This window comes from Lampris incognitus, chromosome 2, assembly GCF_029633865.1.
Source record: "Lampris incognitus isolate fLamInc1 chromosome 2, fLamInc1.hap2, whole genome shotgun sequence".
NCBI classification, from domain to species: domain Eukaryota; kingdom Metazoa; phylum Chordata; class Actinopteri; order Lampriformes; family Lampridae; genus Lampris; species Lampris incognitus.
This window is the reverse complement of record NC_079212.1, coordinates 128,549,363-128,573,604: the sequence shown is the minus strand read 5'-3', so window position 1 is coordinate 128,573,604 and position 24,242 is coordinate 128,549,363. Positions and strand designations below refer to the sequence as shown.

General features: G+C 39.3%; 1 protein-coding gene and 6 non-coding genes across 9 annotated transcripts in view; 1 reads left to right on the top strand and 6 right to left on the bottom strand.

Annotated features, from left to right (window-relative positions):
* Positions 1–24,242, bottom strand: part of eogt (EGF domain-specific O-linked N-acetylglucosamine (GlcNAc) transferase) — a 202,130-nt gene that overhangs the window by 175,305 nt on the left and 2,583 nt on the right. The window contains exons 1-9 of one of the 3 annotated variants that reach the window (XM_056274007.1): positions 23,151–23,204; positions 22,796–23,054; positions 21,628–21,728; positions 21,190–21,298; positions 20,852–20,946; positions 20,626–20,730; positions 5,737–5,843; positions 5,262–5,365; positions 723–815 (exon numbers count right to left, since the gene is read on the bottom strand). In XM_056274007.1, the coding sequence (XP_056129982.1) occupies positions 723–815; positions 5,262–5,365; positions 5,737–5,843; positions 20,626–20,730; positions 20,852–20,946; positions 21,190–21,298; positions 21,628–21,728; positions 22,796–22,999 (918 nt within the window). In that variant the 5' untranslated portion in view covers positions 23,000–23,054; positions 23,151–23,204. Of the gene's footprint in view, positions 1–722; positions 816–5,261; positions 5,366–5,736; positions 5,844–20,625; positions 20,731–20,851; positions 20,947–21,189; positions 21,299–21,627; positions 21,729–22,795; positions 23,091–23,150; positions 23,205–24,242 lie in introns of those variants that run through there. The other 2 variants (XM_056274005.1, XM_056274006.1) reach the window with 2 other exon arrangements.
* Positions 6,252–6,324, bottom strand: trnar-acg (transfer RNA arginine (anticodon ACG)). The gene has a single exon. It is a non-coding gene; the product is annotated as a tRNA-Arg (tRNA).
* Positions 9,327–9,399, bottom strand: trnar-acg (transfer RNA arginine (anticodon ACG)). The gene has a single exon. It is a non-coding gene; the product is annotated as a tRNA-Arg (tRNA).
* Positions 10,659–10,731, bottom strand: trnar-acg (transfer RNA arginine (anticodon ACG)). The gene has a single exon. It is a non-coding gene; the product is annotated as a tRNA-Arg (tRNA).
* trnar-acg (transfer RNA arginine (anticodon ACG)) lies at positions 15,641–15,713 on the bottom strand. The gene has a single exon. It is a non-coding gene; the product is annotated as a tRNA-Arg (tRNA).
* Positions 18,597–18,669, bottom strand: trnar-acg (transfer RNA arginine (anticodon ACG)). The gene has a single exon. It is a non-coding gene; the product is annotated as a tRNA-Arg (tRNA).
* trnae-cuc (transfer RNA glutamic acid (anticodon CUC)) lies at positions 20,390–20,461 on the top strand. The gene has a single exon. It is a non-coding gene; the product is annotated as a tRNA-Glu (tRNA).

The window sequence follows — 24,242 nt, the reverse complement described above, 5'->3', positions numbered from 1 at the left end:
CTTATCTTATCTTGATAGGCTGAATATTCTATAGTACTAATAAAGATTTTGTTCCAGCCCCCTGATTTTGCAATTGAATTTAATTGGAAGCATGAATAAAAAGTGCAATGTAATGGTACAATGGTATAACTTTTAATTTTTTTCTTATCCTTTTTAAAGATTTTTTTGTTTTACTTCTTTCAGTATTGGCCAATTTTTTCATCCCCATCTATAGCATATCAGAGTACATATTGTCAAAATTCAAAGATATTAAAAATACACTAATTCATCCATCCATCTATTATCCAAACCGCTTATCCTACTCTTAGGGTCGCGGGGATGCTGGAGCCTATCCCAGCGGTCACTGGGCAGGCAGGCGGGGAGACACCCTGGATTGGCTGCCAGGCCATCACAGGGCGCGCGCGCACGCGCGCGCACACACACACACACGCACACGCACACGCACATCCACCCCCCCCCCACCCCCCAGGACAATTTAGTATGGCCAATTCACCTGACCTATATGTCTTTGGACTGTGGGAGGAAACCGGAGCACCCAGAGAAAACTCAAGGTTGGACTACCCTGGGGCTCGAACCCAGGACGTTCTTGCTGTGAGACACTAATTCAGTGATTTTTTTTATTTTTTAAATAAGGGCCATAAAAACATTTATTAGAGCACAGATTTTGCCATTTAACTTACCAAGAGTTCAGAAGGAGGACTTAAAAGTGACAATATACTTACTCTCTTAGAGTCATAGGTTTTCAGGTGGATAATGTCATTATCCGAGAAGGCCTTCCATGTCTCACTAAAGAGATCTCCATAACCATAAAAACTCTGGGGAAATACAAGAAAGATGAAAGAAAAACATCACCCATGGATTTGAATGGAACAACTGAAATGAGAATAATCTAGTTTTAGATTGCCAGACGGTGGCTTTAAAAGCAAGTGCTGATGTAAATAATGTATTTATATGGTGGTGGCTCAGGATAGCAGAGAAAGAATGTAAATGGTAGATTGAGCATCAGGAACAAAAATGAATCAAGTTTACAAGTCAAACATGGATATAAAAATCTTATTTTATTTTATTTCATTTCATCATATGCCAAGTATATTTCTTTGTACCCCACATTTAAGCCACCAGCGTACTATCTATATTTAATGGTGTGAAACTGCAATCTGTACTAGGATTCACCCTTGTGTGGATGGCATTCTCCATTTTCCTGGAAAATGTTCCTGTGCTTTCGTTGCAAGTGACTTTTCACTGAATTCAGAGTGGTAGTTAATCAGTTTAATGTCATTTAACCTACATTCGGTTTTTCGGCCATAGGCTGTCTCAAATGACTTCATCGGGATTCTGCTTCTGCCTTCATTTGTTTACCATCTGACAGCAACAATCTAACTGCTGTCTAGCATTACATACATCACCTATCATACCCATGATCATTCTAACAACAGATTGTTTATCACCTGCGTAATTTAGACAGAGTTTGGCTGCTCACAGCTTATCATAAATAATTGAAATAACTAGCCTAGGAATTATCCATTCCCTTCCATTATCCAAGCCGCTTATCTGAATTGGGGTCGCGAGATGCTGGAGCCTATCCAAGCAGTAATTGGGCATCAGCCGGGGAGACACCCTGGACAGGCCGCCAGTCCATCACAAGGGCCAACACATTCACACCTAGGGACAATTTAGTATGGCCGATTCACCTGACCTACATGTCTTTGGACTGTGGGCGAAAACCAGAGCACCTGCAGGAAACCCACGTAGACACGGGGAGAACAGGCAAACTCCACACAGAGAACGACCCAGGACGCTCCCCAAGGTTGGACAACCCTGGGGTTGGAACCCAAGACCTTCTTGCTGTGAGGCGACCGCGCTAACCGCTGTGCCACCATGCCGCCCTAGGAGTTATGCATTTTTAAAAAATAATGAAATAAAGTTTGGATGTGTTTATGTTTGACGACAACATCCATTTTGGGTAATCAAATATTCAACTGCTCACACCTATTGCTTATTCTTTGTAAGGTCTACTAGTCTTTCTTGTAAGATTGTTTAACAGACTGAATAACATTTTGTCTGTTTTAAAAGTCTTTTGTGTTTGATTTTGTTCTTCTGACCTAAGGTTTTATTCTCTATTATCGTAGTATTTTCAGGATTGCCTTCCCTGTCTGGTTGGCGTGTTGTTTTCATTGAAAGGTCCCTCAGCTTTCCCTCTCTTGCTCACTCACTCTCTCTCGCTCTCTCTCTCTCTCTCTCTCTCTCTCTCTCGCTCTCGCTCTCTCTCTCTCTCTCTTTCTCTCTCTCTTTCTCTCTCTCTGCACACAGTAGGGAAGAACAATGGGCAGGATAGGGTTGCTCATTAATCATTCTGTTTTTAACGTTGTGCTTCCCCTTGATGTCTTCCAGACACGAATGCTAGAAGTTGTTCAATGAGAACTGCGATTCCAAGATACACACCATTCTGACAAACAAACATTGTTTGGCTTCATGGGAAAACAGCTATTTCTGTCACTCACGGTCTTTGACCAGTGAGCCCATTAACTTCAACAAATGAGGATATGAACCCATATACACAGTTATGAACTGCAACACCCACTGCTGCATACTAAGGATAGAGAAGCCTTTCAAATCAAACATAAGCAGACATATTCAAGACTAACAGTTTTTTACAGCTTTTCTCAATAGCTTAAACGCAATTCCTGAAACACGGTCTACACTCTCAAAACCAAAAAAGTGAGACAATTGACAGTCCTCTCTGTACTGTTCATCAATGCAGTATTCCCCTTTTTTAAGTTTCAATCATGACCTACTAGTGAATGAAACAGACAAGGCATGGCAACATTTGCGTCCGGGTAGCGTAGTGGTCTATTCCGTTGCCTACCAACACGGGGATCGCCAGTTCGAATCCCCGTGTTACCTCCAGCTCGGTCAGGTGTCCCTACAGACACAATTGGCCATGTCTGCGGGTGGGAAGCCAGATGTGGGTATGTGTGCTGGTTGCTACATTAGCACCTCCTCTGGTCAGTCAGGATGCCTGTTCGGGGGGAGGGGGGAAACTGGGGGAATAGCATGATCCTCCCATGTGCTACGCCCCCTGGTGAAACTCCTCACTGTCAGATGAAAAGAAGCGGCTGGTGACTCCACATGTATTGGAGGAGGCATGTGGTAGTCTGCAGCCCTCCCCGGATCAGCAGAGGGAGTGGAGCAGCGACCGGGATGGCTTGGAAGAGTGGGATAATTGACCAAATGCAATTGGGGAGAAAAAAGGGGGGGAAATTCCACAAAAAAAAAAAGAAGAACATTAAACACTGCGTTTACTGTTGACCTCTCGTGACCCGCCATGTCCCCTGCTGTGAACCAATTGTGGGTTGCGACCCAGTTTTAAAGCCACTGACTTAGCACAACACTACACTTAATCGACAAAAGTATGAATGAATGAATGAATAAATGAATGAAGGAATGAAGTACCTGAAACATCCAAAATATTAAATTCATGTTCCAAAATTAAATAAATTTGTTAGTGAGTAAAACAATGTCACCAAATGGAAATGTCTTTATCCTTGCACAAAGACAGGCAATAGTCTAAGTATCAGCATCAATATAAGAGCCCATCTTGAGAGCATCTTCCTTTACTTTAGCCTTCCTTTACCTTACCTACTTAGACCTGGTGTTCACCACATTACTGTCATTAATCTACAGATTACCATGTCTTGTGTTGCTGTCAATAAAGATTGTTCCGCACACAAAACTTCGAGAAAAATGTTTATTACAGAATTCCAAACTATTATAATGTAAAAGAAAATACTGAATAGATACTATACGTTTGACTGTAGCATTTCACTGGTCATTCAGTCTCTCCTCTGTTTGGCCATCCATCCACATTTCATCCACATCACAGCACATTTTGTGCCTTGCAATGCACAGAGGGAAAAACTTTCTTGCATGCCGTAACCAGCCATACCATCATGCATTCAGACACCCCTTCCTCTGACAAGACCAGGTTCTAGCCCTTGTATGACATCTGCTTAATCCTGCCCCATTTTCAGCAACACAATTCACTAGCAATATTGTAGTATACACTATACTTCATGTGTTTAAGAGAACTGATTGCCGATAATTTGCATATTTGAGGTGAGGTTGTATGTGTGATTAGTCAGTATTCCTCACTGTAATCGCACATGCGTGCCAGTGTAGCGATCGTAGTTTTTAGTATTTTTCATTTAAGGATTTGTACATTGATCATATGAAAACATGCATGTGAGAGTGACAGAATTAAATTGAAAACAATATCATCCATTTTGATTAGCAAGATTTACTTCACTGACTTTTGTATGAAGTTTGTGTTAACATAATTGTAAATGTGCTTAACCTTTGCAATTTGGGTGAAAGCAATCAGAAATTATGGTGTTTGGGGCAAAAAAATTAATGTTGAAAATATAGATGTAGAAATGTAGGAGAACTGGCGCTCCTCTCCGTCAGTCAATACAGACGAGTGAAGGCGAGATATGTGTGCTGGTTTCTTCATTCCTCTCCCCTCACTATTTCCCCTGTTTAAGGTAATTAACATACAAAAAGCACCATAAACTTAGCGACACATGTTGATAATTGTTCATTATGAGAGCCTGAGGCGACTTTTGTACTTGTATGTCATTACTTTTATGTTGTTTTATTTTTAAAGAGTTTCGGGCTAACTCAGTCACCGTGTAAGCTAGCTACTGCTATTGCATGGCTCTAGCGTCCGGCTGTTGTTCCGCCATTGTTTGCATTTAAACTAGTCACTGAGAGACTTTCTGTAAGGTGCTAAAAACATTAGTTCATCACTATAAGAAGTCAGTTCATGTGTCAGTTAAAGTACAGAAGGTAAAAAGGTAAATGTATTTCAAGTAAGTTTGCCCATTTTGTACACTGGTTAAAACTACAAAGTACATTATTTAGAAAAACGCAGAAGAATAACTTAGATATGGAAACTGTGGTCCTGAGGCTGAGTGTGTTCATAGAGATAAATGTGTGAATTTGGTTGTACTGTATATAATTAAGGCTCAACTCAACGAGTGAAGGTCAGAGATGTGTGCTGGTTTCCTCCTTCCGCTCCCCTCACTATTTCCCCTGTTTAAGTGCACAACATTTGTTTGTTTGGGGGCAGCATTTAAGCATTGAGAAAAAACACTGCAAATACTTGATACAAGCAATATGTTTTCAAAACAGCATATGGTATTAACCCCTAACCTCTGTTCAGGTCTGTGAAAGATGCATAGCAGCACGTATAAAGTACTCACTGTGTCCCACATGAGAATGTTGATGTCTGAACTGAAAGAGTTGTTGATGTGCTGGGACATGTATAGGTTAACAAAATCGCAGAAGTGGTGGTACATGTTCACTCCTATATAAAAAAAATATATACAATATCATTTGACTGTCCTCCTATACTCACAGTCCACAGATGTATTCCACTCATAACAAAATGGAAAACAACACTAGCACACTGGACTAACAATACTTGATGCAATAGAGGGGTCATACATTTTTGTTATTGCTTCAAATCTATTTTTACCCAGCATATAGTAAAAAAAGGTTAAATGTAAAACACAATTTTCTTTGTTTCATGTACAGCTGCACACAACTGTAAATTAAAATGTAGTTAATAGGCCATCCTGTAAATGTTTGCAGCTCATTTAAATTGTCGCACTATTAAAACTGAAGTCTATCATTATCATCACTGAACTACAGAACAAGTGAGAACACCTTCCTTACCAGCATCGAGTTTCATGAAAACAGTGGGTTTTTCGATGATGAGGTCACAGTGTCCATCTTCTATAGGATGGTAGTCCAATTCTGTGTATGTTTGCAGTTCAGCATACCTGCACACAGGACCTCACGTAAGAGTTGTGTGATATAAATCATAAAAAGTATAAAAAAAAGATGTATAGCAGCACCACAATTCAGCTTGGCTTGTGGAGAGAAGAATAAAAGTCCAATTGGCACTTCTGAACCTTGTGGCAATGGTTTCACTCCGTTCAGCTCATGTCCACAACAGCACAGAGTCAGCACAATGCTAAGTATTTGGGTGCACTGTGGGAAGAGCTGTAGGGTATACCACTTTTAAACTGTGGTCACAAAGCATCATAATACTTACATACTGATTGTAAGATAAAGATGTAGGCCCTTCGTTAATTGATGAGGATTTTAACTGAATATGGTTGCACTGTAGCAGACAGGTGTTCATGTTAATAAATCCCTTTCTTTGGGGGGGAAGCAAAAAAGGTCAACGAGCCAGCCAGGAGTCGAACCTAGAATCTTCTGATCCGTAGTCAGACGCGTTATCCATTGCGCCACTGGCCCCATGAAACAGATGTAGCTTTTCACAGGAGACAAGACTGGAGCACAAAAGTCAACACACCACGAACTACTTTCCTCAGAGGGGCCCTCAGTTACCTATGCTTCCCCCTGCCATTCAGAGCAGGGCATGGGGGATGGAAGGGGCAGGGAGGGTGACAAAAACACCCTTCCCCAAAAATACCCCTTGTTGAATCAATGAAACCAGGGATTTCAGGCATAGCACAATCATCAATGACTGAAAAACTATATTCAGTACTCCAAACTTGGAGGGTGTCAATTTGAGTCGACTGAAGACTATAATTCTGATTACATTCAAAACTCTTTTGAAGTATAACTGTTAACTAAGTATTCCTGACATTTGAAATTGATGTCTTTGCTCCTCTTTCCTTTTGGATCTATAAAGATAATAACCTAAAGGCCCATGTGATATTGGGCTATACAAATAAAATTGACTTGACATATTACCGCTGAACCCTTTAAATATGCCAGTCCGAGGATAGCTCCTCTCCTTGCTATCTGTTTTACTGGCTTTATGGTCCATGGCTTCTTACTAGACCCAACGTTGTCTGTTCTGTTAGTGCCAATCATTAAGGACAAAGCTGGTAGGCAGCCTAGATATAACTACAGGCCAACTCTAGCCAGCATATTGTCAAAGGTCCTAGAAACAATACTGCTGGATAGAGTGCATGAGTGTATCAACTCCACAGATAACCAGTTTGGTTTTAAAGCTAAACATGGCACTGACTTATGTATATATGCCTTAAAGGAAATTGTTAATAAATATAGAGACCAAAACTCATCAGTTCTTATGTGTTTTATTGATACTTCTAAAGTTTTTGATCATGTTAATCATAGAAAGTTGTTTGTTAAATTGAGTCAAAGAGGGGTGCCTAAATACATAGTGAAAATCCTGGCTTATTGGTATGCCCACCAGACTATGCAAGTGAAATGGGTTAATAGCGTTTCAGCCCCATTTGGGGTTAGCAATGGCGTCAGACAAGGGGGATTCTGTCTCCAGTTCTCTACAATCTATATATTGATGATTTGTCCAAGCAGTTGAAAGCCTGTAATACCAGGTGCATAATTGGTAATACCCTGGTGAACCATATTATGTGGTCTCCAGCAGCTCCTTAATATATGTTCGGTGTAAGGTGTGGAGCATGATATCAAATACAATGCTAGTAAGAGTGTTGTCATGATCTGCAGAACCAAAATGGACAATTGTCTAAAATTTCCTGATTTTAAATTGTCTGATAATAATCTTGGGGTATGTATGTAATAAGGTGAAATGTCTTGGACATTTTAATACTGAACAAATGACAGACGATGATGGTATTTATAAGTAATGCTGCATGACGTATGAACAAGCAAACGCTCTCTCATGCAAGTTTGGTATGTGTTCAGTTAGTGTGAAGATGTCTCTGTTCAGAGCATATTGTACACCACTTTATACTGTTCAAACTACAAAAAAGCAAGCTTACAGAGGCTTCGAGCAGCTAGATGGTGCAGTGCAAATGAAATGTTTGTGGCTGCAGGTGTCAATACCTTTCAGGCTCTTCTAAGAAATCTTATGTTTGAATTTATTTGCCGGCTCAATGACTCTGATAATGTAATTATCATGAGTTTAACAAATATAAGATTCAGCGCCACATGCTACAAATCGCAGCAGTGAGACCACTGGTATAGTTGCCTCCTTGTAAGACACTGATTTGTCCCTTTTATGTTATTTTATTGTCTTTACTCTGGGTATGGTCTATGGTTCTTTGGTTCTTTTCTTTTATGGCTTTATTTTTTTTTCCTGTCTTTCTTATGGACCCTGAGTCTGCAATAAAGTTTTGAGTTGAGTCGAGTTGACTTAATCAATGCCAATGCCTTCAAGTTCATCCACATTTCCAACTTGTTCAATTTTGTGCTTTTCTAATGGAAAACTTTCGACTACAAAAAAACAATTCATTGTCAAACTCTCATGTTGTGATTATGATTCATATTCTCCTGAACCGGGTTCCTCTTTGGTTTTACATTAAAAAATTCTCCCCATCTCTAAAATACCTTGCTGTTTATCTTCACACAACTACCAATCTGCCCTGCAAAGCATGCATAAAGCTACAATCTGTACATACTAGAACATTTAGAATGCAATCACAATTATAGTCCTCGGTGGATTCTAATTGACACCTTCCAAATTTGTCAATTAGTCGTTTGAAGTGGGTTTTTCGATGACGAGGGTCACCTTATCCACTTCTATAGGATGGTAATCCAATTCTGTGTATGTTTGCAGTTCAGCAAACCTGCGCACAGGACCTCACAAAAGAGTCTTTATGCATGCTCAATAATCCAGGTAAGAAAATCAAAGAAAGTTTACTCAGTTCATTTGGATACGTTTATTACATCATGTTTGTCAATAAATGTTGTATCCAGATGAACTGATTCAACCTTCTTTGACACATAAAAGTTGTGTAACAGCACTCAAATAAGTATTATTTTACCCAGGAGGTATACTATGGTATAGGCCCATTAAGATCTGTAACTTTGAATAAATTTTCAGTTCTGTTGTGATATTTTACTGGTCCATTGTGGGGTAGTCTTTTTGTTTTGTTTTTTTGTGAGAATATTTTTTGGAGAATGAACAGTAGAACTGTGTATCTATCATGATTTAAATCATAAAAAGTACAAGAAAAATAGATGTATAGCAGCACCACAATTCAGTTAGGCTTGTGGAGAGAAGAATAAAAGTTCAATTGGCATTTCGGAACCGTGTGGCAATTGTTTCACTCAGTTCAGCTCATGTCCACAACAGACTCAGCACAATGCTAAGTATGAGCTGTAGGGTATACCATTTTTAATTTGTGGTCACAAAGTATCCTAATACTTATGTACTGATAGCATGATGAAGATCTATTTACTTCACTACTGGATGAGGATTTTAACTGAATATGGTTGACCTGTAGTAGACACGTGTTTGTGTTAATGAATCCCTTTCTTTGGCAGGAAGAGAAAAGGATCTACGAGCCAGCCAGGAGTCGAACCTAGAATCTTCTGATCCGTAGTCAGACGCGTTATCCATTGCGCCACTGGCCCGATGAAAGGGATTTTCACAAAAGACATCAGTGGAACACAAAAGCCAACACCACATCCCTAATTACTTCCTTTAGGGGCAACCTCAGTGGCCTATGCTTCCCCCTCCCATTCAGAGCAGGGCATGGGGGATGGAAGGGGCAGGAAGGGTGACAAAAACACCTTTCCCCAAAAATACCCCTTGTGGAATCGATGAAACCAGAGATTTCAGACACATCATAATCATCAATGACTGAAAAACTATTTTCAATACTACAAACTTGGAGGGTGTCAAATAGAGTCCACTAAGGACTATAATTCTGATTACATTTAAAACTCTTTTGAGGCATAACTTTTAACTAAGCTTCCTGACATTTGAAACTAATGTCTTTGCTTATTTGTCCCGTTGGATTTATAAGGATATGCATGGCATAACAGAACAGACAACAGTGGGTCTGGTAAGATATAGCATGGCAGTCTAATTCTGTGCATGTTTGGCACTTCAGCATAAGTGCAAACAGGACCTCACAGGAACAGGAAGCCCCAGTGGCTCACTTGGTAGAGCATGTGCCACATAAATCTTACTGAGTCCTTGCTGCTGCAGCCTGGGTTCGAATCCAGCATGGGCACTTTGCTGCAAGTCATCGTCTCTCTCTCTCTCTCTCTACTACTACTACCCAATAAAGGTAGAAAACGGAAAAAAATAATCTTAAAAAAGAGAGTTGCATGATAGAACTTCAACAGGTATTGCTTTACCCAGGATATACACTATGGTATAGGCACATTAAGATCTGTAACTTTGAAATACTTTTCAGTTCTGTTGTGATATTTTATTGGTCTATTGTGGGTTTTTTCTTTGCAATAGAATATTAATATGAGAATGAACGGTAGAATATTGTATCTATCATGATAGAAATCATAAAAGATATAAGAAAACTAGATGTATAATAGCACTACAATTCAGTTTGGCTTGTGGAGAGAAGAAAAAATTTCACTTGGAACTTTTGAACCTTGGGGGCAATTGTTTCACTCAGTTCAGCTCATGTCCACAACAGTACAGAGTCAGCACAATGCTAAGTTTTTGTATGCATTGTGGGGAGAACTATAGGGTATACCATTTTTAAATTGTGGTCACAAAGCATCATAATACTTACATACTGATAGTAAGATGAAGGTCTACATCCTTCGCTACTGGATGAGGATTTTAAATGAACATGGTTGCACTGTAGTAGACAGGTGTTCGTGTTAAATCCCTTTCCTTGGGAGGAAAAGAAAAAGATCTACGAACCAGCCAGGAGTTGAACCTAGAATCTTCTGATCCGTAGTCAGACGCGTTATCCATTGCGCCACTGGCCCTTAGAAACAACCTTTCGCAAAAGGCAAGAGGCGAGCACAAAGGCCACCTCCACATCCCTAACTACTTCCCTCAGGGGGCCCCTCAGTGGCCTATGCTTCCCTCTCCCATTCAATGCAGGGCACGGGGGATGGAATAATAATAATAATAATAATAATAACAATAACTTATTTATATTGCACTTTTCTAAAACAATGTTACAAAGTGCTTCAGAAAGAAATAAAACCAGACAAGGCAAAAAAAGAGTAAGACCAAATAAGTAAGAGTAAAAATTTAAAAAAAAACAGTATAAATAAATAGAAAATATCAAACATTTGTAAAAGCTTTCATAAAAAGAAAAGTTTTAAGATGAGATTTAAAAGAAGCTAGAGACTTGGTTTGTTTTAGTTAGACAGGAAGACAGGTCCATAGTGTGGGGGCTCAAACAGCAAAAGCCCGATCACCCTTTGTAACAAACCAAGACCTAGGAATAACTAGCAGGGCTCCATCTGCAGATTTTAATGGTCAACAGGGCATATACCAGGTCAATAAATCAGAAAGGTATGTAGGAACAACACCATTTAATGCCTTAAATGTAAGCAGTAACATTTTAAAATCAACTGGAAATATAACAGGGAGCCAGTGTAGAGAGGCAAGCACAGGAGTGATAAGGTCATGCCTCTTTGTCCCGGTAATGAGCTCAGCAGCGGCGTTTTGTACCAACCGCACACAGTGGTGGGAGCCCTTGCTGATACCAGAATAAAATGCATTAAATAGTCAAGCCGAGAATAGATAGAAGCATGTACAAGTATTCGCAGATCGACAATTGATAAAAATGACCTAATTTTGGATATTAGCTTGAGCTGGAGAAAAAATGACTGAACAACCTGTTTAATTTGATTATCAAAACCAAGGTTCACATCGAATATTACCCCAAGCTTCCTAGCAGCCTGCTTAAGACTACCTGACAGACCACCAAGATTAGTAACAAAAGGACTGATGGAATTTCCAGAACCGAACAGAATGACCTCAGACTTATCATCATTAAATCTGAGAATATTTTTGGACATCCAGGATTTAATGTCAGAGAGGCAAATTGTGAGATTTTCTAGGGTGCTAGGATCTGTGGGTTTTAGTGGCATGTATAACTGAGTGTTGTCAGCATAAAAATAGTAGAGCACATCAGGATTTTGAATGACCTGGCCAAGGGCCAGCGTGTATATAGAAAAGAGAAGGGGGCCAAGAACTGAGTCTTGAGGGACACCACAACTCAATTGAGCCATCAAGGAGGTGAAGTTACCCAGAACAACAAAAAAGGTTCTGTTGGTGAGGTAAGAGAATAAGATAGAAAAGAGAGCATAAGAGCATAATAGATAGAAAAAGAAAATTTGGAGATTGTTCTGTAGTTACTTAGGGACAGGGATCTAACTTAGGTTTCCTCAGCAATGGGTGAACAATGGCGTGCTTAAAACTGTTTGGAAAGAACCTGAGGCCAGAGAATTATTAAGAATTTGCAGAATAACGGGGCTGATAGTTGAAAATACCTCCTTGAGCAGCTTGGTGGGAATGATGTCTAAAATGCAGGAGGAGGAGTTCATATTGGAGACTGGAGTCTCTAACACTGAAATTGTAATTGGCTGAAACTGGGTAAAAGAAGCAGAATTAGCAAGGGGAATGGAATGAATGCAAGAGCCTGGCCAGATTCGGGACCAAATATTGTCCACCTTATTTGCAAAATGAGAGAGAAATTTTTCAGACAACTCAACATCAGGTTTTGAAAAGAGAAGTGGAGGGACCATTAATAACAGAATCAATTACCCTAAAGAGAACTTTAGGATAGTGGTTATTTCTTGATATTAGTTCAGAGAAGTATGGTGATTTCACATCCTTAACTGCCTTCTGGTAAATTACCATTTGGTTTTTAAGAGTGTTATGTGTTAATTCAGACTTGTTGACCTTCCACTGTTGTTCTAATTTTCTACGGAGTCTTCTAAGGGCACGAGTGTGATCATTCAGCCAGGGGAGGTTATTTGATTTTTGTTTTCTAGTGGAAACAAAATGGAAGGGGCAAGAAGGATGGGGGAAAAAACCCTTCCCCAAAAATTCCCCTTGTGGAATCAATGAAACCAGAGATTTCAGGCACAGCATAACCATCACTGACTGTAAAACTATATTCAATACTACATAATTGAAGGGTGTCAAATAGAATCCACTGATTACATTCAAAACTATTTTGAAGCACAACTGTTAACTAAGCATTCCTGATATTTCAAATTGATGTCTTTGCTCCTTTTTCCTGTTGGATCTATTAAGATAACCAAAATCCCCCTGAGGCAAATTTGTAATTTCTAATATTGGGCTACGCTACACAAATAAAATTGACTTGACTTAATCAATGTCAATGCCTTCCAGTTTGTCCACATTTCCAACTTGTTCAGTTTTGAGTTGAAGGTAAGAGCTGACATTTTGCTTTTCTAATGGATAACTTTCAACAACAAAAAAAATTAAAAAAATTCATCTTCAAACTCTCATGTTTGATTATGATTCATATTCTCCTGAACTGGGCTCCTCTTTGGTTTTACATTAAAAATTTCTCCCCATCTGTAGAATACCTTACTATTTTGTGCACATCTTCACACAACTGTACCTATCTGCCCTGCAAAGCATGCATAAAGCTGCAATCTGTACATACTAGAACATGTAGAACGCAATCACAATTATAGTCCTTAGTGAATTATAATTGACACCTTCCAAATTTGTCAATTAGTGGTTTGTAGTAGGTTTTTCGATGAAGAGGTCACAGTGTTCATCTTCTATAGGATGGTAGTCCAATTCTGTGTATGTTTGCAGTTCAGCATAACTGTACACAGGACCTCACATAAGAGTTGTCTTTATGTACGCTCAATAATCCAGGTAAGACAATCAAAGCAGGTTGAAACAGTTCATCTGGATACAATGTTTATTGCAATGTGTCTGTCAATAAACATTGCATCCAGTTGAACCAATTCAACCTTCTTTTACACATTAGAGTTGTGTAACAGAACTCAAACAAGTAATACTTTACCCAGGAGGTATATGGTATAGGCCCATTAAGATCTGTAACTTTGAATAACTTTTCAGTTCTGTTGTGATATTTTACTGGTCTATTGGTTTTTGTTTTTTTTTTCCGCAAGAGAATATTTCTTGGAGAATGAACAGTAGAACATTGTCTATATCATGATATAAATAATAAAAAGTGTAAGAAAAATAGATGTATAGCAGCACCACAATTCAGCTTGGCTTGTGGAGAGACGAATAAAAGTGCAGTTGGCACTTCTGAACGTTGTGGCAACTGTTTCACTGAGATCAGCTCATGTCCACAACACAATCAGTACAATGCTAAGTATTTGTATGCATTTTGGGAAGAGCTGTAGGGAAAACCATTTTTAATTTGTGAACACAAAGTATCATAATTCTTTAACATTCTTTTACTCCTTGATCCGACGGCTGCCTTCGATACAGTCGATCATGATATACTTTTAGACCACCTTGAGAATTGGATTGGCCTTTCAGGCACTGCCCTATCATGGTTCTACACATATCTCACTGGCAGAAGCTATTTTGTTAATCTTTCTGGCCATGTCTCAGACAAACATATAATTTTCTCAGGTATTCTGCAGGGTTCCATTCTTGGTACTTTATTGTTCTGCCTGTACCTGCTGCCGCTTGGGAAAATTATCTGTCATCATGGAGTGAATGCTGATGATACTCAGTTATATTTATCTGTAGCGCCAGATGACCCCAATGCTCTCAATCCCTTGATGAATTGTCTGTCTAGTACTAAACAATGGATGAGGGAAAATTTTCTCAAATTGAATGAAGACAAGACAGAAATTCTCATTATAGGCACTAATGCACAGAGAGAAATTATATCAAGTAGAATGGGAAGTCTGGCTGTACAGAATAAGACTGTAGTAAAAAAAAACTGGGTGTCATCACTGACTCTGAGTTGGATTTTAAATCACATATCAACAATGTTACAAAGGTTGCCTTTTTTCACCTAAAAAATATTGCTAGAATTAGACCCTACCTCTCCCTGGAAGATGGCAAAAAGGTGATGCATGCTTTTATCTCTTCACGTCTAGACTATTGCAATGCACTTGTTACTGGTTTACCCAAAAAAAAGTATCAATAGGCTGCAACTACTACAGAACGCGGCAGCAAGGGGCGTAACAAAAACCAGGATGAGAGATCACATTACCCCAGTTTTAGCATCCTTACACTGGCTTCCTGTAGCATTGATTTTAAAATCATTTTACTTGTGTGTAAAGCTCTACATGGTTTAGCACCCTCATACCTATCTGACTGCTTATCTGATTATGTTCCGAGCTGCTCTCTACGATCCTCTGGTGCTGGCCTGCTCAATGTCCCTAGAATGTACTACAAAAAGTATGGCGAAGCAGCATTTTGTTTTTAAGCACCGACGGCTTGGAATAGACTCCCCCCAACAAATAAGAGAAGCAACGTCCATAGATAGTTTTAAGAATTGGCTCAAGACCCATTTTTATGCTCTTGCTTTTAATTAATTCCATTTTTTTTTTAATCTTATTTTTTATCTTGTACTGTGGTTTTATTTCTTGCCTTGTTTGATGTTTTTTGCCTAGGTCTGTGTTTTATTACTTTTAACTTATTTTATCTGTATTGTTGTTGAATTTTATTGTTTCCCTTGTTTTTAATGTAAAGCACTTTGAGCTGCATTTTATGTATGAAAGGTGCTATACAAATAAAGTTTATTATAATAATAATTATTATAATACTTACATACTGTTACTAAGATAAAGATCTACACCCTTCACTAGTGGATGAGGCTTTTAAATGAACACAGTTGCCCTGTAGCACACAGGTAGTCATGTTAATGAATTCCTTTCATTGGGAGGAGGAGAAAAAGATCTACGAGCCAGCCAGGAGTTGAACCTAGAATCTTCTGATCCGTAGTCAGACGCGTTATCCATTGCGCCACTGGCCCATGAAAACAAAGTCCACTAAGGGCTATAATTCTGATTACATTTAAAACTCTTTTGAAGCATAACTTTTAACTAAGCATTCCTGACATTTGAAACTGATGTCTTTGCTTATTTGTCCTGTTGAATTTATTAGGATAACAACCTAGTCTTTGCCAATGCCTCCCAGTTCATCCACATTTCCAACTTGTTCAGTTTTGAGTTGAAGGTAAGAACTACTCTTCCAACTGACAATGTGCTTTTCTAATGGATAATTTTCATCTATAAAAACCAATTCATTGTCCAACTTTCACATTATGATTATAATTAATATTCTCCTGAAATGGGTTCATCTTTGGTTTTATCTTAAAAAATTATCCCCGTCTCTTCAATACCATATGTTTCTTTTTTCATATCTTCACACAACTGTACCAATCTGCCCTACAAAGCATGCATAAAGCAGCAATTCGTACACTAGAACGAACGATGCCACTAGGTTTTAGTGGCATCTATAACTGAGTGTCATCAGCATAAATATAGTAGAGCATGTCGTGATTTTGAATGACCTGGCCAAAAGGAAGAATGTATATAGAAAAGAGAAAGAAGCCAAGAACTGAGTCTTGAGGGACACCACAACTCAATTGAGCCATCGAGGAGGTAGCGTTACCCAGAACAGAAAAAGTTCTGTTGGTGAGGTAAGAGCGGAATAAGCTAAGAACCGAGCCCTTGATGTCAACCCAAGTCTCTAAATGATGTAAGAGGATGTTGTGATTGACTGTGTCACAGGCAGCACTTAAGTCTAAAAGAAGTAAAATCAAGCATTCACCTTTGTCTGCAGTCAGCAGTAGGTCATTATTGACCTTAACTAGAGCTGTTTCAGTTCTATGAAGTCCTCCAAAAACACTGTTAGTGTTGATAAAAGAAATCAATTGAGATGAAATTACTCTCTCCAGAACCTTAGATAGAAAAGACAATTTCAAGATTGGTCTGTAGTTACTTAGGGACAATGCTTCCTATGCCCGGTTTGAAAAGCCCATTGCATTCTTGGCCCCAACACAATCTTCCACCTGTTTACCCCCACCTTTTACAGTTGAAATAAATTAGGTCAGAAGGGTGGTCCGCAAACTGAACAAAAAGAAAGCAGTAGGCCCAGACCATGTGACCCCAGCTTTACTCAGCCACTGTGCAGACCAGTTGGCCCCAGTGTTTACTGAAATCTATAACACCTCACTCTGTCAGTAAAGGGTGCCTGCCTGTTTCAAAACTCCACTATCATTCCCAAATAAACTAAGATCTCTAGCCTCAATGACTATGGGCCAGTGGCCCTGACATCAGTGGCCATGAAAGCCTTTGAAAGAGTAGTCCTGGCTTACATTAAGTCATGCACATCTTCCTTGATGGATCCACTTAAGTTTGCATACTGTCCGAACCGCTCCACAGATGATGCAATCAACCTGGCACTGCACTACACACTCCAACACCTGGAATCTAACCACACTTATGCATGACTGCTGTTCGTTGATTTTAGTTCAGCATTTAATACCATCATCCCCTTCTAACTGTTCAAGAAACTCCAGCACATGGACATCAACCCTTCTATGTGCCTTTGGATTTTGGACTTTCTGAGGAACAGGAGCCAAGTTGTCAAAATTGGCAATCTAACATCTCACCCCCTTATCAAAGCATCCCATCCCTGTCAATAATGGTCTGGTATGGAAACACACCCAAACATACAATAAAGAAAATGGAAAGAGTCATCAACAAAGCATCAAGAATTACCAGCTGCAACTTCTCTTCACTGGACGTCATATGTACCCAGCGCACCATTAAGCGTGCAACCAAAATAATCACAGACCCACTCCACCCAGCTCACCACCTTTTCCAGTTTCTGCCCTCTGGGGTAGAAGGACTGAATGCCTTTACAGAAGCTTCTTTCCCCAGGAGATTCGGAAACTGAATTCTACCCCCCCCCCCCACACACACACACACACACACACACACACACCTCAAGGATGTGAACTACTGGCACTTTGTCTGGTGACTTTAAATGTATATATGACTTTACACTGTTTAGCACTGTCCTGTCTGTCTTGTGTGTAGTGAATTGTAATGACCTCTTTAATACCTGTACTGAAAACCAATTCCACTGGCCTAGCTGCGTGGTAATAAAATAAACTTGAACTAAAGCTGCACTCAGTGCACACTAGAACATTTAGAATGTAATCAGAATTGTGGATTCTAATTGACACCTTCCAAGTTTGTAAGTTAGTTGGTTGTAGTGGGTTTTTCAATGAAGAAGTCACAGTGTCCATCTTCTGGTGATCCAATTCTGTGTATGTTTGCAGTTCAGCATACCTGCGCACAGGACTTCATATTACAGTTGTGTGTCAAAACTCAGACAAGTATTGCTTTATCCTGGAGGTATACTATGGTATGGGCATATTAGGATCCGTAACTTTGAATAACTTTTCAGTTCTGTTGTGATATTTTATTGGTCTATTGTGTTTTTTGCAATAGAATATTAGTAGGAGAATGAACATATCTATCTTGATATAAATCGTAAAAAGTATAAGAAAAATAGATGTATAACAGCACCACAATTCAGTTTGGCCTGTGGAAAGAAGAATACAAGTTCAATTGGCACTTTTGAAGCTTGGGGGCAACTGTTTTACTCAGTTCAGCTCATGTCCACAATAACACAGAGTCAGCACAATGCTAAGTATTTGGGTGCATTGTGGGAAGAGCTGTAGGGTATACCATTTTAATTTGTGGTCACAAAGCATCATCATACTTACACAATGATAGTAAGATAAAGATCTATGCCTTTCGCTACTAGATGAGAATTTTAATTGAACATGATTGCACTGTAACAGACAGGCATTCGCTTGGGAGGAAAAGAAAAAGGTTTACGAGCCAGCCAGGAGTCGAACCTAGAATCTTCTGATCCGTAGTCAGACGCGTTATCCATTGCGCCACTGGCCCTATAACAAAGCTTTTCACAAACGACAACAGTAAAGCACAAAAGCCAACTACACATCCCTAACAACGTTCCTCAGGGGCACCCTCAGTGGCCTATGCTTCCCCCTCCCATTCAGAGCAGGGCATGGGTGATGGAAGGGGCAGTAAGGGTGACAAAAACACCTTTCCCCAAAAATAACCCTCGTGGAATCAATAAAACCAGAGATAGCATAATCATCAATGACTGGAAAACTATATTCAATACTACAAACTTGGAGGGTGTCAATTATAGTCCACTAAGGACTATAACTCTGGTTACATTCAAAACTCTTTTGAAGCATTACTTTTAACTAAGCATTACTGACATCTGAAATTGAAGGCTTTGCGCCTTTCTCCTGTTGGATCTATTATGATAAAAACCTAATCATTGCCAATGCCTTCCAGTTTGTCCACATTTCCATCATGTTCAGCTTTGAGTTGAAGGTAAGAACTACTCTTCCAAATGACACTGCACTTTCCAAATGGATAACTTTCATGTACAAAAAACAATTAATCGTCAAACTCTCAAATTATTGTCATGATCCTTATTCTCCTGAACTGGGTTCCTCTTTGGTTTTATATTAAAAAAAAATTATCCCCTTCTCTACAATACCTTACTGTTTTATGCATATATTCACACAACTGTACCAATCTGCCCTGCAAAGCATGCATAAAGCTGTAATCAGTACACATTTGAACATTTACTGTGCAAATCTGCACTCAAGCTATCTTTAAATAGCCTGCATACTTTTGTAGAGAAATACTCATTCATACCCATATTTGTATTCAGAGCCATACTTTCCTGCATGTGAATAGCTACAAGCATATTTGCCCACCTAAATGAAACTACTATAACATTAGGAGCAGCAGCACACAAGCTCAGAAGCATAAACCTGTAAATTTTAAAGATGACACATTTCTGTTTTTGAAAAAGTGTAATGACATCTGTTTAGTTTAATCTCTAGATGTGTACTTTTTTTCATTTTGCTGCTGTAGTAGAGACTGTTCAGTGGATTTTTATCACCTTTCAGTACCTCTACTTGTTTATGCTTAGCTATCTGCTGCTGTTGCACCCCAAATTTTGTGATATCATATGACTTAATACACTTCATCATTACTAGTTAGCATGGTTAAGGGAAACTTGCCCCTCAACACTATGTATAAGATAGCTCTAAGGCACCCCTGTATATTTTCCTCTTGCAAAGCCATGTAGAAAAACAGACCTATGACATCTGACATGTTAGGGTATGACCTGAATATCGTCTCTACTTGTGGATCCGAAAGAGAAATTGGGTTGGTGTTGATGGTACAAAGTTTATTTTTGATGCAAATTGCAAGTTCAAATTCCTGGTAAGGGATTTAAATCTTGTGCCATGTAGGCCTTTTAGGACACATCACAATGAGTGCATCAAGGCATACTGGCATATTATCACACTGTACACCAAAATGCTATCACTGGCATTGAACAACTTAAGATATTTTCAGCTGCTCTTCATAAGGAAAAAGGCAATGGGGCTATTAACCAGCTGAGTCTGTCACTCAAGTACTCATGGATCCTCCCTGAGTTGGATGTATGGTTGTACCATAAAATGTAGGTGCAAGTGTCCTCTAGTGGTAGTCTGAGGTACTAAATGCACAAAGTTTTGTCTTGTCAGCTGTCACTGATACATTCTAAGAAACAAGTTGCCTGAAAGAAGGTATTACCTCCCTGGTGGTCTAGTGGTTAGGATTCGGCGCTCTCACCGCCGCGGCCCGGGTTCGATTCCCAGTCAGGGAACGTCAATTTTGGATCCTTTTATTTGTAATAACTAACATTGTTTGGTGACACTTTTAATATACTACTGGAGTTGCACATCAATATTAAATGTTCTCCAGAGTTCAGTAATACTATGTGCATGCATACATGTGTTTAGTTTGCTGTGTATGTGTCTCAAGCTTCACCAAGATTGCAGTGGACTCTTGTGGTTTCCTTCAGTAGCCAGCGCTCTCTTGTTTAGACTGCAATGGCCACCAATCTCCCCCGTTTGAATAAAGTCTTCCTTATATCTGTACAACAAACACACAACTATTCAGTATTCAGTATATTTCTTTGCCCCTAGGCAGAGAAATATGCCTAAGGGCCTTGGCACATAAGGGCTCCTACTCAGCGACTTTTGGGAATACTGACCTTTCGTGACTTCTCCGAGGGTTCCGCAAGTTCAAATAAAGGTTGGTAGCCTTACAGAACCGAAGGTGGCTGCTGCATCTCAATGAGGAGTCTCCCTGGAAAAAACAACTTTACTTGACCCAAGGCCTCTGAGATTTCAGAAAGTGATCTCTAGACAACACTAGCGTCTTAAATGTTAAAACTTTTTTTGTGATTCATATTCAGGGGCATTGTTTCTTGACTTTGCTTTGTAATGCAACAGACATTTCCATAATGGTCTGTCTTTGCTGCTCCCTGTTGTTTCCTCCTGTTGATTCAGTGAACCCATGGGAACGGAGTGAGGAAATGAGTGGACTTACAGGCTTGGTGGCCTTGCACAGAGTCTTCATCTCAGAGAGGCGCTCTTTGATGTAGCCAAAGTCACCCTGCTTCCAGAACAGTGCCTGGGCTGCTTCCACTGAGCGGGCCCTGAGAAACCAACAAGACTAAAACGGATCAACAAAGCTTAACCTACTAAAGCATATGTCAACAGTGTATGTTCTCAACAAACAACAGTTTTCCTTCTAATAGACAAAGCTCTTTGTAGTTAGGACATAAATAATGAAATGCAGTAGATTCAGCATCTCTGAATTAATGAACACACTTTTCAAATTTAAAATACATTTAATACTCCCAACATAATGGATGGCTATTGGTAGATTAATCAGTCTGTTATTGGTCTAATATTAATCTATTGCCTTAAAAGACAGTAAGGGTAAAACAAGGTGCGTATAATAAAGCAGAGTAAGGAAACATACCATCCAGAGTCAACTTTGGTGCAGACAGGATAACTAAGCTGCTTCTCTAAATCACAGTTCTTCTCATAACCCCAACAGCCAGACAAATCCAACAAGGCATCCTGTTGTAAAATTAGAAGAGAATTGGTGTGTGTGTGTGTTTGTAAAATTTCTCCACTGACAGTTGTCAGAAGGCTAACTTCGTGGACATACAAAGGTGATGGACAGGCACATAGGATACAACATTGTGTGTTGAGAAAGTAAGGTAATCACAAATAGATATTTGAAAGACAAGTTAAGTGCACCACTATACTACTGAAAAATTAGTACTTGACCAAGGCTGAGTGTTTCAACACTGTAAAACCTGCCATTCTGCTTTCCCAAACAGCTTACAAAAATGCTAAAAAATATTTGCAAGAACTATTTGGTCAAGGACTGTTTCTGAATTGCCAGAAAAGTAGTTGTTATTTTTGGCTCCTACTACAATCACTGCTCCCATCTTTTACAGTTCCTATTGTAATTCCTGGAGAATTGGTGTGGTATTGCAGATAAGGAGCTCAGAAAACTCTATTTTGTTCCTGGCAATAAGGAGACATTCCTGAATGCTCAAATAAGCCAAAATGTCATAGTGTATTAGAAAGACATATTTAAATTATGTGACAGAGACGTAATCGTCTTTTAACTGTATGTCTAAAGCATATTGACAAAACAAATTAACTTTGGTACAAAACAGCAGCAAGCTGTCATGACTCTAGGATGAATCTTTATGCACTAGACACTGCCAGCAAGGTCTGCTGTTTCTGCTCTGTTTCTGTTTCAACTCCATGACCAGTTCAGAGGCTAGAGTATAAGGGGTCAAATAAACCTGCTTCCCCTCAGAAGCTGAGAGCAGCTCCATAGCGCAATAAGACTCAAAAGAATTAACAGAAAACAAAAGTGAGAAAGATCTAGTTTCCAGATGTCAGGAGTTTGTGCTAATTAAAACAATGAATCTATTAATGTGAATGCTGTCCTATATCTAGAAACAATGAATCTATTAATGTGAATGCTGTCCTATATCTACATTAGTTTGCAAAAAAAAGAAGAAAAAAATCCATTTAGCAACAAAAACCCATGCAATGATAACATGATCTCAATCACTTATAAAAAAAAATAAATAAAAAAACCTATTACAAAGTGCATATCTTACTTTAAAAGGGCAGAGTGGGTCCAGACGGCACAGCTTGGCCACTCTCTTGTTGTTGTAGAGGAAGTAGGGTATATGTTCTGGCGGCAAGGACAGGCTGCTGTAGTTGAGTAGTGGCACTGGTGGTTTGTGGCCCGTTTCCTCAGCCTCCTCAGCATTGACCATGGTGGAAGAAATGACTATGCCCAGTGCTACCAGCAGCAGCATAGTCAGAACCACATAAACATGTGAGATAACTGCCCTCTTCCCTCCTCACAGCACCCTGAGAAGAGAGAGATAGAGAGATTGAGCAAGAGAGAGAGACAGACAGACAGACAGAGTGAGAGAGTGAGTGAGTGAGAGAGAGTGAGTTGCACACCGCAATCTTGTTTGAAAGCTCAGTACGATTTTTCACAAGCATGTGGGAACTGGCCAGGCGAGTGTGTGGGAATTTTGCTCCAGGCAAATTTGAGCACAAGTCAGGAGAAGTCCAGATGCCGGAAACACTAGTGACTTTTTTTCCCCTTCCATTGTCTGGGAAGTCATAACTAACACTGGGGTAAAGTCATATCAAAAACAAGTCATGCTTACTATGACAGCTGACCCATGCAGCCCCAGGTGACCAGACCAGTTGTTATGTCAATGCTTGACAGAGGAGTATGGTGGCTCAGAAGCACAAAACACAAATACATTAAGAAAACACAAAAACATTGAGAAATCACAAAACCATTAAGAAAGCACAAGAAATCACAAAAATATTCAGAAAACACAGATACTTTAAGAAAACACAAACACATTACTAAAACAAAAACTTTAAGACAAACAAAGACATTAAGAAGATACAAAAACATTTTGAAAAATAAAATATACTGCTGTTTTCACAATGGTTTTGCATCTTTCTCATTTTCTATTAAGGACAACACCGTATGAATACCCAACGTTAAAATCTGCAAACCCATTCATTATCTACAAATGATTTCTCTCTCTCTTCAGCCACTGTTCAAATCTATGGTCATAATTCAGGTTTTTCCAGAAGTTTCCATGGTCTTGGAACCGTGTTGAGTCTGGCATCAAAGGTTCTGGCAGGATGGTCAGAAGGTAAAGTCTTAAATTGAAGAGGAAAACTCAATCAATCCGTTAATTAGCCTGACATACCCTGTGGCCTGGAGCACTTCCACATGAAAACATCGGCCCTAAAAGTTTAGTCTTTTCTCAGCGTTTTTGTGTTTTCGTCAATGTTTTTTTCTTCTTCGCATTTTTGTGTTTTCTCAATGTTTTTGTGTCTTCTCGAAGTTTTGTGTTTTAATTGTTTTTTGTTTTTCACTTGATATTTTTGTGTTTTCTTAATTGGCTTGCATGTTCTTGATATGTTTGTGTTTTCTTATTGTTTTTGTGTTCTGCAGTTCTGAGCTATTTCTCTTCCAAAGAACATTTAACTAAAACAAGACCCAGCTCTAGACAACAGCGTGCC